The sequence below is a fragment of the Carassius auratus genome, unplaced genomic scaffold, assembly GCF_003368295.1.
Source record: "Carassius auratus strain Wakin unplaced genomic scaffold, ASM336829v1 scaf_tig00011088, whole genome shotgun sequence".
Taxonomy (NCBI): Eukaryota; Metazoa; Chordata; class Actinopteri; order Cypriniformes; family Cyprinidae; genus Carassius; species Carassius auratus.
The window spans coordinates 36,111-49,493 of NW_020524168.1; the positions used below are offsets into that span (position 1 = coordinate 36,111).

At 36.0% G+C, this 13,383-nt stretch overlaps 1 protein-coding gene across 4 annotated transcripts in view; it reads left to right on the forward strand.

Moving 5' to 3' along the window:
* LOC113072950 (regulating synaptic membrane exocytosis protein 2-like) overlaps nucleotides 1-9,893 on the forward strand; it is a 45,738-nt gene extending 35,845 nt beyond the window's left edge. For 3 of the 4 annotated variants that reach the window (XM_026245827.1, XM_026245828.1, XM_026245829.1), the window contains 5 exons: nucleotides 5,109-5,250; nucleotides 6,098-6,210; nucleotides 6,306-6,407; nucleotides 6,501-6,640; nucleotides 7,935-9,893. In XM_026245827.1, the coding sequence (XP_026101612.1) occupies nucleotides 5,109-5,250; nucleotides 6,098-6,210; nucleotides 6,306-6,407; nucleotides 6,501-6,640; nucleotides 7,935-8,150 (713 nt within the window). In that variant the 3' untranslated portion in view covers nucleotides 8,151-9,893. Of the gene's footprint in view, nucleotides 1-2,083; nucleotides 2,476-5,108; nucleotides 5,251-6,097; nucleotides 6,211-6,305; nucleotides 6,408-6,500; nucleotides 6,641-7,934 lie in introns of those variants that run through there. The other variant, XM_026245830.1, reaches the window with a different exon arrangement.
* Nucleotides 9,894-13,383: the final 3,490 nt, after the last annotated feature.

Below are 13,383 nucleotides of genomic sequence, written 5' to 3' on the forward strand. Positions count from 1 at the left end.
GTTAATCCTGTAGTCTGTCAGTTTCATTCTGATGATTAAGTTATCTGATATTTTTTGTGGGGAAAAAGAATATATTTATATACCTAGGTGAATAACAAGGCAATAATAATTGGTTCAAATAAAATATTGCAAGCAAGTTATCTTGGTTTTATTGAACAAAACTGTTGAAATACATAATAACAATACAATAATAACTTATGTATTATATCAGTTGCCTACAACAGCACAGCAATTGTTTACAGCGCAATCTTATCCTTGTTTTGAGTTTGACTCCTAACCCTAAGGTTGTGGGTTCGAGTCTCGGGCTGGCAATACTGTGACAAGGCGTTGAACCCCCAACTGCTCCCTGGGCGCCGTAGCATAAATGGCTGCCCACTGCGCCGGGTGTGTGTTCACGATGTTTGTTCACTGCCGTGTGTGTGTGCACTTTAGACGGGTTAAATGCAGAGCACAAATTCTGAGTATGGGTCACCATACTGGGCTGTATGTCACGTCACGAAATGCTACAGCTGCTGTCATTTCTTGAACAAGAACATGTGGACATCAAAACCTGCAAACTCAGAGCAAGGGTTTAAACTTTTATTTTCATACCCGATGAACAGTTCACATATTTAGAAAAATAATGATGTATTCTCCTGTTTTGGTGCAGGTCTGTACCTTATAAATCGTATTAAAATGCTCCACAACATTCCCAGATGAATATTATAACATTATAAAATGTCTCAAACTCTTTTTTTGCAAATATTTTTTGCAAATTGTACAAAGTATTTGTTTATACAGTTTATTATATTATAATATTCATCTGAGACGGTCCGTTCATGTAAATGATGATGTTAGTGTTGATGCATGTAAACTACAGACATACAGTATAATTAAAGCGCATATTAAACCCTTAGCGCATTTATGAATTTCACAAAATCACAGCCTTTGTAAATTCACAATTGCATTATGCTTTATTATGATTTTTAAATTCAATTAAATTCAAGTTCTTCGATTAAAGTTTATGCGTATAGCACTTTTATCATACAAATCATTGCAAAGCAACTTTACAGAAAATTAAGTTTCTACAATATTTAGTAGTAGCTTATCAGTAGTGACTGTCAGTTAATGTGCATATGGCAGAAATGTACGGAAAAATTCATTAAATACTTAATTAAACAGACGATGAACACTATTAACCGCAATTATTATATGATGCAATCAAACTTATGGCAAAATTTGGTAGTTTATGTATGTTGTCTCAGGGCTAGCATCATCTGAGGTCCTCTGGGGGGTGACTAATTTAATCGAGGAATCGCAACAGCCTTAAAATATAGTATAAATGGGTCTTTATTCATAGCTGTCATAGTTTTAGGAAAGAGGTCCTTAGCATTAAAGACTGAGGATCATGTCATAGAGACTTTGGGAGATTTTGACCTTCATAACACTGTAAAAATCATTGTCCTAGAACGCACCCTGCTATCATTTTTGTAAATTTTGCATATTGCTAAAATCTAGTAATTTAGCTTGCATTAGAGACACAGTTTCTTGTTTCTCTCTGAATGTGTCGCCTTGAGTGGCTGTTGAAAGTGGTTGGATATGGCTGTTATTCCTTTTATGGCTAAGCAAATATTTGCAAATGCATTTTGTGGGAATATTGTTTTTGGGATAGCAGTGATTCAGCTGTTTCTGCCGCCGGGCATCTTCTGTGGTAAACATTTACACTGGGAGATAGTGAAGAGAGAGGTGGAGGCCGGAGATAAAAGATGCACGTCAGCACGGCGAAATAAATCTTGTCTATTTGAGAGCCGAAGAGAAAGGAGGAATTATCAGCCTATGTGCATGCAAGTGTGTGTGTGTGTGTGTTTATCACGTGAACTGTGGGTGACTGGGATGTGGACAGTCAGGGTAAGAGGTGCTCAGGTTCCTAATGACCACACACACACACACACACATTTGCAGTATCTCTGGGTAAAGCTCATGTGCCTGGAGGAGCATTTGAAGTGCTGAGCCCCACCGCTGCCTCTGATTGGTTGGGAGAGGATGCAAGAAAAGGAGCCATGCTCCGCCTCCTCCCCCTCCTCCCCCTCCTGCACGTGTTAGAAAGGAGATGGCTTGAGGAGCGCTCACTAATGCTGCATACTCCAGGGAGATCAGTCGACGCTGAACGTTCTCCAGCTGAAGAACCCAAAACCAACCCTGACTGAAGCGAGAGCCCGTCCTGCATCCGCTGCAGTTTAAATGTTGTTTAAGAGCACTCTGCACTCTGAGTTTAGCCCATCGTCAGCAGTCTCATCACTACAGCATCTTCTCCATTCGGCCCGGCTGTAAACATGGGCAGGCAGAGCCACGATGCCACATCCACCACGAGCACAGGTTCGGGCAGCACCGGCGGGCGCATGCAGCGCTCCCAGAGCCGAATGAGTCTGTCGGCTTCGTTCGAAGCGCTGGCCGTCTATTTCCCCTGCATGAATTCTTTCGATGAGGAAGATGGAGGTAAGATGTGTCACATATGGAGATGTCCAAATGAGCATCTTGCATGTCAGAGTTTATGCGTTTTTCAGGATATTTGGTTTTATAGAGCATACCAACTGTATTATCCATGTTTATTTTGGTTCATGGTAATTTCTGCTTTCTGGTGGAGTTTACAGAAATGATGAGAATAATTGTGCATGGCTGTCAGGAAAATAGTTATTATTGTGCATAAATTACTGTGACAGTTTTTAAAGCACTTAATAGTCATGCATTGTGTTTTGGTGGGACTCAAGCATCGTCATGTGTTATGACCTTGAAGGTATTTGATTTTCTTTCTCTCCAGCATCTGTCTTTCTCCACCTTCAGCCGCCATAGAGGTTAATAAATAAATATCAGATGACCTTTCATATCTTTCAGAACAAATACTTTTTGTGTGATGTGTAGGTGGAACCAGATTTTAATTAATACATTAATATTTTCATCACTGAGTGAATCTCATAAGATGTCCAGGTCACATTTCACACCATTTTTTTCTATTTTATTTTATTATTTTATTTTATTTTTATATTTTATTTTAATAACTAAAACAAAGGAAATAGATTTTTTTTTTCATTACAATTAAGCACATTTCTCCCCAAATTGTCAATATAATTTTACTTTTAATTAATTTTACTTTTTTGGTTATTATTGTTATTGTACTACAAGAATAATACTGTAATACAGTGATTTATGCTAATTTAAAAACAACAACAACAACAGAAGAACAAAGGCAGTACAACACAAATACCATCATGATGTATAAACATTTTACAATTTAATTTTGTAGTATTTTCATTTAATAATACATTTATTTAGTTCAAATAACAATTTGGGGAGGAAAATGTGCTTATCTGTCAGGAAGATTGTGTTACATCATTTAATAGAGCTTTGTAAGCGACAGTCTACGCAAAAATGTAATTGTCATTATTTAATACAGCTCACCCTCATGTTGTTCCAAACCCGAATGACTGACTTCTTTCTGTGGAATACAAAGGAAGATATTTTTAAGAATATTAGTAACCCAACAGATTTTGTTGACTTCTATTATATGGACAAAAAGTACAATGGAAGTCAAGGGGAACTCAAACTCTTCGGTTACCGACAGTCTTCAAAATATCTTTTTGTTTTCTGTTAAAAAAAGAAAGTCATACAGGTTTGGAGCGATGACATGAGGGTGAGTAAATGATGACAGAATTGAGATTTTTGGGCAGACTGTCAGTTTAAGGGATGACTGAATTGAGTCTTCTGACATTGTGCATCATTGTTTCTCGGGTTTTTATCGGTCAAGTTCAACAAGACCACAACCATTAGGAGTTCTTGATTATTATACAGTTGTGCTGTTGGTACAGAAAAGGACGGTCACAACCGCAGCTATGTTCGTCATCCTCTTGTGTTCAGCTCAGTCTCAGGGCCGAAAGCAGAGGCGGATGACATTGAATGAAAAGAAGCCGTGTGTGACCTGTGATTGAATGGTTTACTCTCAGCCATGTCTGCTTCCTGTAGCCAGCCTTCGTTCTCTTACCTATTGAAAATGGGTTCTGCATTCTGAGTAGCCTTCACATTACTGCATCATCCTCATTTGTGTTAGGCAGTAAAAGAACAGGGTGTGCATCAATTTTGGACATCTAGACGTAGTAAATAAAGCAATAAGCAACAAGAGAACGCATTTAACAAGCTTAACAGTGATTTTAGCCTCAGGTGACTTATTGCTTGGGAAAAATTGTGCAATGAATCGTAATAATGGGAATAAACTACTGTTTTGCAAAGTAATATAGTCATTACTCTAACTGTAGGTGGTTTACAGGTGGCAGGAAGCATTGCAATTTAGGGCATTAATAAAGAATGTGCGGTGTGATATTTCAAAAATGTTTTCTTCCTATTTGTTATAGTGACAACTCTTTAGCATACATTGGGAAAACTTAGATAATTAAAAAGATAAGTAATTAATGATCAAATGTGTAATAGCTGCACCGCTAGCAGCACCAGAAACAATGATGATTTCCTAAACTATTGACAAATTTTCAAAATAACCAAAGTGTTTACAATCTTTAGGACATTTACCTAAGAGTTGCTTCTTTATACTTTATGCATGCTAAACTGATATAGAAGAACGTATTTTAACATTAAATAACCTTACACACATCACAGTCAAAAAGCTGGTTATTGCATTAAACATGCACTTCTTCTTTCTTTATGACGGCTGTGAATTGTTCAGCTCGGGGGATGCTGACACAGGTTGAGGTGTTTGGTCACGTCATGCCTAATTGTGGTTCAGTGCACCTGTGTAACCCGTCATGTCAAATCACCCTGCATCTCATATAACTGACACTATGGCGTGTCTGTAGGCCAGATATAGAAACAGAGAAATAGCAGTGTGTCAAAAACAAGAATTTGTTGAATCCGGTCCATCCTGTTGGAGCAGAACCACTATGTCTGGACGTTCATATCACACCGTCTAGATCAAAAACACATCAGCTGTCACACGTGAGCCGCGTGTGAGGCTCTGGTTTTGTGTTGAGCGATGTGCAGAAACGTGTCCTTCATCACTCTGCTTTTAGACAGATTTCTTGATATCCTGACTGACAAACTGTCTCTCTTTCTCTCTGTCGCTGTAGAAGCAGGAGGAAAGAAGCTGCGCAGCACTATCCAGAGGAGCACGGAGACGGGACTGGCTGTAGAGATGAGAAGCAGAATGACCCGGCAGGCCAGCCGGGAATCCACTGACGGCAGCATGAACAGCTACAGCTCAGAGGGAAAGTGAGTAACAAAACATACATGAATTATGCTGTATTATTTATGTTTCTGTATGTACACGTGTATGTGTATATACATTTATATAAAATAGTATTATTATTAAAATACATGAATGATGCTACTAAAATTAATAATGAATTGTTCATATTTATTAAATTATATGTATATTGTAATGCATTTTTATTAATTAAAAATAGTAATACAAATAAATATATTGTTTATTTTAAATAATTATTCAAATAGAGTATTATTATTCATAATTAATTATATATTATAATCTAGATATTAAAAATCTGTATTAACATTGTAAAAAAAATTATAATTTATATATCCATATTTTAAAAATTCTTATTAAAATACATAATTATAATAAGAATTTAGCATTCAACAACATCTGTGACCTGTTACCATGGAAAATATACTCTATTCATTATTGTATTTAAACAAAAATTGATTTGACAGTGATGTCAATTAACAGTGAAAGTCTATGGGTCAGGGTGTTGCAACAGATGTAATTAATAATGAACTTTGACACAAAGTATCTCCTTAGGACTAAACATTATATAAAATAATATCATCTTTCACCTGCTGCCATGTAACTTCTACACAATACATGCAGCAACACCAGAAAGTAGCTATTTACATGGAGAAAAATCCATTTTACAGGTAGTAATCAGAAGTTAATCTACAAAAACAGCAATTTTGATGACTTTACAGCTACATTTTTGCACAGCAATACAAATGTAACCACTTTAACCAGCTTAAACGATGCACATTTTCAGCAGAATGTCTTGCCCCGTAGACACTTCCACTGTAAATGCATCAAAATAATCAAAACATTTTTTCTCAGCCTCATTTTCCCCGGAGTGAGACTCTCTTCTGACAGTCAGTTCAGTGATTTCCTGGATGGACTTGGCCCCGCCCAGCTTGTGGGGAGACAGACATTAGCCACACCCCCTATGGGTGAGCGCTTGTTTATTTGATTCTGTAGCACACAAAATCACTACAGCAATATTACCCATGTGTGATTAATATATCTTGATTTGCACCATGTCTAGGTGACATTCAGATCGGGATGGTGGAAAAGAAAGGAGCTCTAGAGGTAGAGATCATCCGAGCCAGAGGCCTTGTGGGAAAATCAGGTTCTAAGGCACTGCCAGGTGAGAGGGGTTACACTTTCTGATGGGGATTTCTCAGGCACCTGAAAACTCATCACTCGTGATTAAACTCCATCTGTGGTTCTTCTTCTCCAGCCCCTTACGTAAAGGTGTATCTACTGGAGAACGGCGCCTGCATAGCCAAGAAGAAAACTAAAGTAGCACGAAAAACACTGGACCCTCTTTACCAGCAGCAGCTGTCGTTCGAAGAGACCCCAGGAGGAAAGGTTTTACAGGTAAAATGTCATCACTTATAGTTTTATTTACCAGTCTTAGGTCATTATTTCATGGTCATTTGGTCACTGTACACAGCTGCAATACCTGTAGTTTGTAGTAATAGTAACAAATACATTTTAATAGCCTTCAATTGAATTGAATACAATATACAGTATGTATTTATATGTGTGTATATATACACATTTAATTTATCTCTGTCTATATATATAAATATAAAATTATTATAAACTATACTTTCAAATTAAAAAATAAATACATATTTTTTCATATATTATTAAGAATATTCTATCTAACTACAAGCAATAGCACAAATAAGTACAGTAGAATAAAGATACAAATAAAATAAACAGTGATTTTCAGTTTTTTTAGGTAGGTCTAGCATTAGTTTTTAGGTACAGAAATTGAATAAAGTAATCAAATGTAAACCGCATTACATATTGGACTGTATAAATGAAAGATTATTCTTTATTAAAGTTACAAAAGCTTTTCAATGAAAGACATTCGCATTGAACAAGACTGAATGGTTCGTCAATGTATATTTTCTTTACTTCATTGCTGTTGTTGTAATGTCTGGGAAGCCAGAATGTGCTTTAAGTTGAATATATATAGCATAATAAGATAATACATTTAAATGAATTTAAATCAACACTTTCTTTTTTTTTTTCTTTTTACAGTATATTGATTTAGATGACTTTTACATTTTTTATTAAGAGGCATGGTCTCAGTCTATCACCAATGTATAGTAATTGTCTTTTTTTTATGATTGTGACTTAATATTAAAGCTGCGGTAGGGAACTTTTGACGCTCTAGCGGTTAATAAACAGAACTGCTTGCGTCTTGCGGAAGAACATCGTAGCCGGAACTACTTCTCTCTGTTTATGTCTATGAAGAATCACAAAGGTACTGGGTTACCGCGGTACCCCCGAAGCAATCTAAAATAGTCCGAATATAAACACTTATTATAGATGTACTCTAGTGATTCAGGACAAGCTAAAAACACGGTTTGGAAAACGGATTCATGGTGTACTCTCTTATTATATACATTTTTCTACATTTTGAATACAAAAAAAGTTACGGACTGCAGCTCTGATTGGTTTATTTCTTACCGGGAGCGGTCCGTAACTGCAAATGGCAATAGGACCACTGGGAAGAGCTTGATTTTTTTCACAGATTATCTGTCTCATATTCTACTGTCAGGACATAATGACAGGTTTAACAAATATGAAAAATATATATATTTACAAAAGTTACCTACTGCAGCTTTAATGACCGTTTATTCTCTTCCAATCGTAGATCATTGTGTGGGGAGATTATGGACGTATGGACCACAAATCCTTCATGGGAGCCGCTCAGATACTTTTAGATGATCTGGACTTGTCCAACATGGTTATTGGCTGGTTCAAGCTTTTTCCTCCCTCTTCATTGGTCGACTCAACCTTGGCCCCGTTGACCAGAAGAGCTTCCCAGTCATCTCTCGACAGTGGGTCTGGGCCGTTCGGACGCTCGTAGCAGTTTTCTGAAATCTAGCGTTATTGTAGCAGCCATTGGGTGGAGTTTGAGATTTGCGACAGGTCCCGCCCCCACGGTAACACTGCATGCTTGATGTTGTGTGTTCAGAGCTTGTTTCTTAGGGGTGAAAAAAGCGGTCGCAAAAAAATGCTGCACAAATTGTGTGCAAAAAGAGCAACCCCTATAGGGCAGGGACGAGACAAAGCTGGAAAATTGTCTCCTTAGCTTGAGGAACGTCACCATTCCTGCTTTTAGATCCTATTTGAAGCCATTTGAGATGAGTCTGAACTGAGAACTGACCCATCGAGTTCTTCAGAAGCCCTTTTTGAAATGGGGTGAAATGTTCTTTTCAACTTTCTTTTCCCATTTATGTTTCTTTTAATGTTGTATGTATTTGTATCTACATGGGCTAACAGTGTTCCTTGGGTCAAGCCATGCCAACAGACCCAGAAATGTACACACAAAACAAGAATATGACATGGGAATGAACACCTCACTCCCCAGTCAACCGAGAGATGAAATGTATAGGCTTGATTTCTCTTTTAAGATCAAATTGAAGTACTGTACTTCTCTTGATACCGTATGAAACCTAAACAAGAAATAATGAGGTTTTTTTGTTGCATGGAGAAAACTTTAGCTGAACCTAACAATAAAAGTGGATAGAAGATAATTTTCTCAGACTGCTACTTGCAACAAAAAAAAAAGATGACAAGAAAAAAAAAGAAAAATGTGTCAGATCAGCCATTTTCAACAATTTCTATTATTTGTAAAGATAAATTTCGCTAGTGCATGATTTTCATGGGGAGTGAATGCTACCGTGTGATTTAAAAAACAAAACAGAAACAAACCATGAAACCTTGTTTTGTGTCCTGTAGACCGTTCATTGGTCTCTCTACTGTATTTTTACAGACAAGCAGATAAATGACAAGTTGAACATTTTATTTACAGTGAGAAATCTGTTCATGTGACAAATATGTAAAAAAAAAAAAAATGTCTATGATTTATTATTGTAAAGGCGTAAGCCTTATGAAGCTAAAGATGATGTGCAAATTGTACGTTTCTCTACTTCTCCCTTGTCCCAGGGTAAACTCTCTGTACTTATCGTTTCGGTCGTCACATTTTTCATTGTTCCAGTACTTTTAGAATTTTAATTTTCAGGGCTTGTTCGTTTCCTACAGCTCTTCTAGTTTTAATCTATATATTGTTTTGGAGTTCGCTCGTTTAAAAAGCATGTTGAAAAGGGTTTTTGGCAACATGGCTTGGGCACATCTTACTGTAACTCAGCATGTTTTGATAAAGACGATATTTGGAGAGAAAAGAAAAAGCGGTTTGTTGTACAGTGCATGTCGACGGCGATCCTCTCTCCCCCTTCACCCTCAATTGGATTTTAGTGAAAATTAGGCAGTGGTCTCACACGGACTAGAAGGGCAAAATTCCGAATGAACATTCCACCCTGTAAGTTCATACTTTGACAAATTTAAGGGAAAAACGTGACCAGGGATTTTTATATCTTTACGGAAATATGAGCTGCAGTATTCCTGACAAAAGAGCCCAAAAGTTCACAAGGTCTTTTTACCGGAGACGGCTGCAGCTCGCTGACTTTCGCAGTATTGTGCTGTACAGTTTTCCGAGCATGATGCTGTCTGCAGAGTAATGCACATCGGGACGATGATATTTGCCACACAATATAACTGGTTTTTATTTCTTCGTTTCAAGGAAGCAAGTCATTTAATATATTTTTGTTAGTTTATTTACAAGCCAAGACCTATTTATATTTTATTTTCTATTTTTTAGTAATAATCAGAGCTTCTTATATCGGAGAAGTTTATGAATCATAGTTTTATTGCCTGAACGGAAATATACACTGAGACATTACACCTCTTCCTTTGAAAATAAACTCTTCTGATTAACCAATATGATTTTTTTAAACTTATCAAGCTTTCAGTCTACTTATGATTTCTGTGTTAAGTCTGTCACAATCGACAGAATTCTAATAGAAATCTCTATTAAAGCAAACTCTCTAGATATTGTCATCTTATGGAATTGGGATAATGTCTCATGATGTCAAAGGTATGTTCTGTTCCAAATCATTGGAATGCATTTTTTTTTTTTTTTTTTTTTTTTGGTGCAATGTGTTCATGCCAAGGCTATGTCTTGGTCAAGTATGGTTGAGTACAGAGATTTATGTAAGTTATTTTTCAAATTAAAAAATAAAAAATGGATATTACACTGGAAAATGAGCATTTGCAAACAACAGCAATACGTCTCTAATGTTTCTTGACATGACTTGAAAAACAATAGAACATATATTACTCACACATACACGTTTAGAAAAATAATTTGAGATTTAAACACTTTATTATATACTGTAGAATATATAAATTATAAATGGTGTATACAGACATATATGTACTAGTTGATAGTTTCAGAATTCTTAATAATGGTTTTAAGTTATTTATTCATTATATCATAAATTTGGTGCTATAATTTTGTCCTAGAAATTTTTAGTTTTACTGCGTTATCAAAATGATCAAGATACTTTGAAAGCAAGCATGTGGAAACAATTAAACAATGAAATGACCATGTTATTATTCCCCCCCTGAAAACCCATTAATCATACACTGTTCTGTGGTTATGAGGAATTACTGAGACGATGGCTAAAAAAGAAAGCAAACCACTGGGGGATGAAAACACTTCCTCCTCTTTTACTTTAAAAAGATGAATGCTGGACTGTCACAACACTCACGAGCTGACAAGACTGACAAATAAAAGGTATGTTTAAAAGTAAAAAAAAAAAAAAAAACATATATATATTAACTGAAATACTTGCATGATTTCAAATAATAAGCTAGGGTGTTTAACTCATCACAAAATCAAATAGAATAGACTAAATTGAATTGTAACAGATTCACTGTTTCTTCCGTCAAAATACAGTATATTTCTAATTGTATGATCATATATATATATATATATATATATATATATATATATATATATATATATATATATATATATATATATATATATATACACACACAATTGGTATTATAGAACTCAAGCCACTGTTATTGCTGTTATAGATTACAAAAGAATCCACTTGATTTTATATTGGGTTATCTAATGAAATGATAAGAGCACATTTTTAAGTGTGGCTGAAGTGTCTATATATGTTTTGTGGCCACTGTAGATCAAAATAATGCAGATGTTGAAGTGATGAAATCATTAATCATTTCAAAATCTCTGTTCCTTCAGGTTATTGAGACGAAGATGATGATGATGATTCGAGCTAAACTGCATCAACTGGCAGGAGGACTACGAAGGGTCTCGTCCAGAATATGTGGTCTCTACATGACCAAAACCACAAAAAGCTGGAAGGAAAACTTCTCCTCCTGTTGACCTGTTTTAGCACCAGCCTTATTCTGAGCACCTTGCTCTTCCTCATCCTCCACTTTTCTTTCAGATGTGTTCAGAAGGTCTCCCTTCCATTCACTTGTGTCTTTTGTATAAGCTTAACACCAGCGATGTATTTCTCAGAAAGGATCAGCTGTTTCGGAGCCTTGGTTTTGATCTCGATGAGTATGAAACAAGTGAAGAGCCTTCTTATCACTTTAGGAACCAGTTCAGTGATTTCCTTCAACATTCAGAACACGTTACGGAACATGAAACTTCTTGCAAAAGGCCTCCTCTGCAACTTGGAGGAAAGGTTATTGGATATTAACACAGAACCCCTCGGGAATTATATTTAAATGCTAAAGTGGGTGGGAAAGCAACTTAAAAATTACTTTATAAACTTGCAGTTAGGGAGTTACCATGCAGATTTTACACTAGAAGCAAAGGTGGACTCGGAACACTTCAAACTGTACCTCACAGAGGCCGAGAAGTCTTTAAACCAGACCGCGCAAAATGTGTTATCACTGACTAACGCTTTGTCTTCGATAGGAAAGATACTGTCTCCAACATTAGCTCTTTTATTTCTTGTACTTCTCACTGCTTTATATCTGAGAAGATTCCACGTGGACGAAAAGTACAACAATATATACATATACGTATATGGTCCTGGCCTTGCTGCTTGTTCTGATACTGCTGTCCTCACAGATGGTTCAGCTCAGGGTTTTGCTATCGGAGCAGTTTTTCTCAGATGTTGCAGAGAAAAGAGCTGCCTATCTACATGAAAAGATTTTAAGAAAGCGGTGCAAAACTAAAGCAGAAGAGCATGAAGGAAGTTTGACGACCTTAGCCATGCAGGTTGGTCACATGTTTTCTAGTACATATTTAAACATCTTTAAAACTGAATACATTTACTTCAGTGTGAAACATATAAAGACTTGTTTTAGGAGAAAATATCATAAATTAAGTTTACATTTTTTTTCCACATATTCAAATAGTTGGATTTCTTCTTGCTTTAAGAATAGACCTCATTTAGTTTTATGTATGCTTTTGAAATGACCAGTGAGGTAAGAATAATGCATTTAAATCAAGAATATATCCTCTTAAAGCAAGTCTGCAGTTTTGCCTCTCCAGAAACATACAGTAGCAGAAGGTGTATGTTGATAGACTCTATAGTGTTGCAGCACACATTTGCGTTGTGAATTGTGTTGTAATACAATTGGGATACATTTAAAAAAAAAAAAAAAACTTACTTTGTGTGAAATCAAACTTCAGTAGCTGTAATTGCAGCTCAGTTTTTGGTGCCCCTTACTCTTCCATAAGCAGAGGACAAACTAGATGCTGTTTAAATATACTTGAAGTTTGCAACACACCAACCATAATCTCAGGTTTGATAGAGTACATTGACATCACAACATTCACACTTGTTTTTATCAAAAAGTGTAACTTTTCTTTGCACTGTAGAAAGGAGGTGTCCAGTTTATGGTGACCCAGTCATCATCATATAAGAGGCAAGTGGATTGTTCAGCCAAGGAGCCCTAGTGGTCATCACACATTGTTTGAGACCGGGACCATGGTTTTCATTTTGCTCTTCAGGGGTTAACAGACTCAGATTGAGGTGGAAGACACTGAGCAATGAACATATACATATGTTTTAAACTTGTATCCTATAGAAGAAAAAAACGTGCACAACCATTCAAAAATTTAGGGTTGATAAAAATTTATAATGGTTTTGAAAAATCTTATGTTTACCGAGGCTCTATATATTTGATCACACAGTAAAAACAGTACTATACTGTGAAATACTGTATTAGTAAAAAAAGAAAATGTTAAATTCTATTTTAAT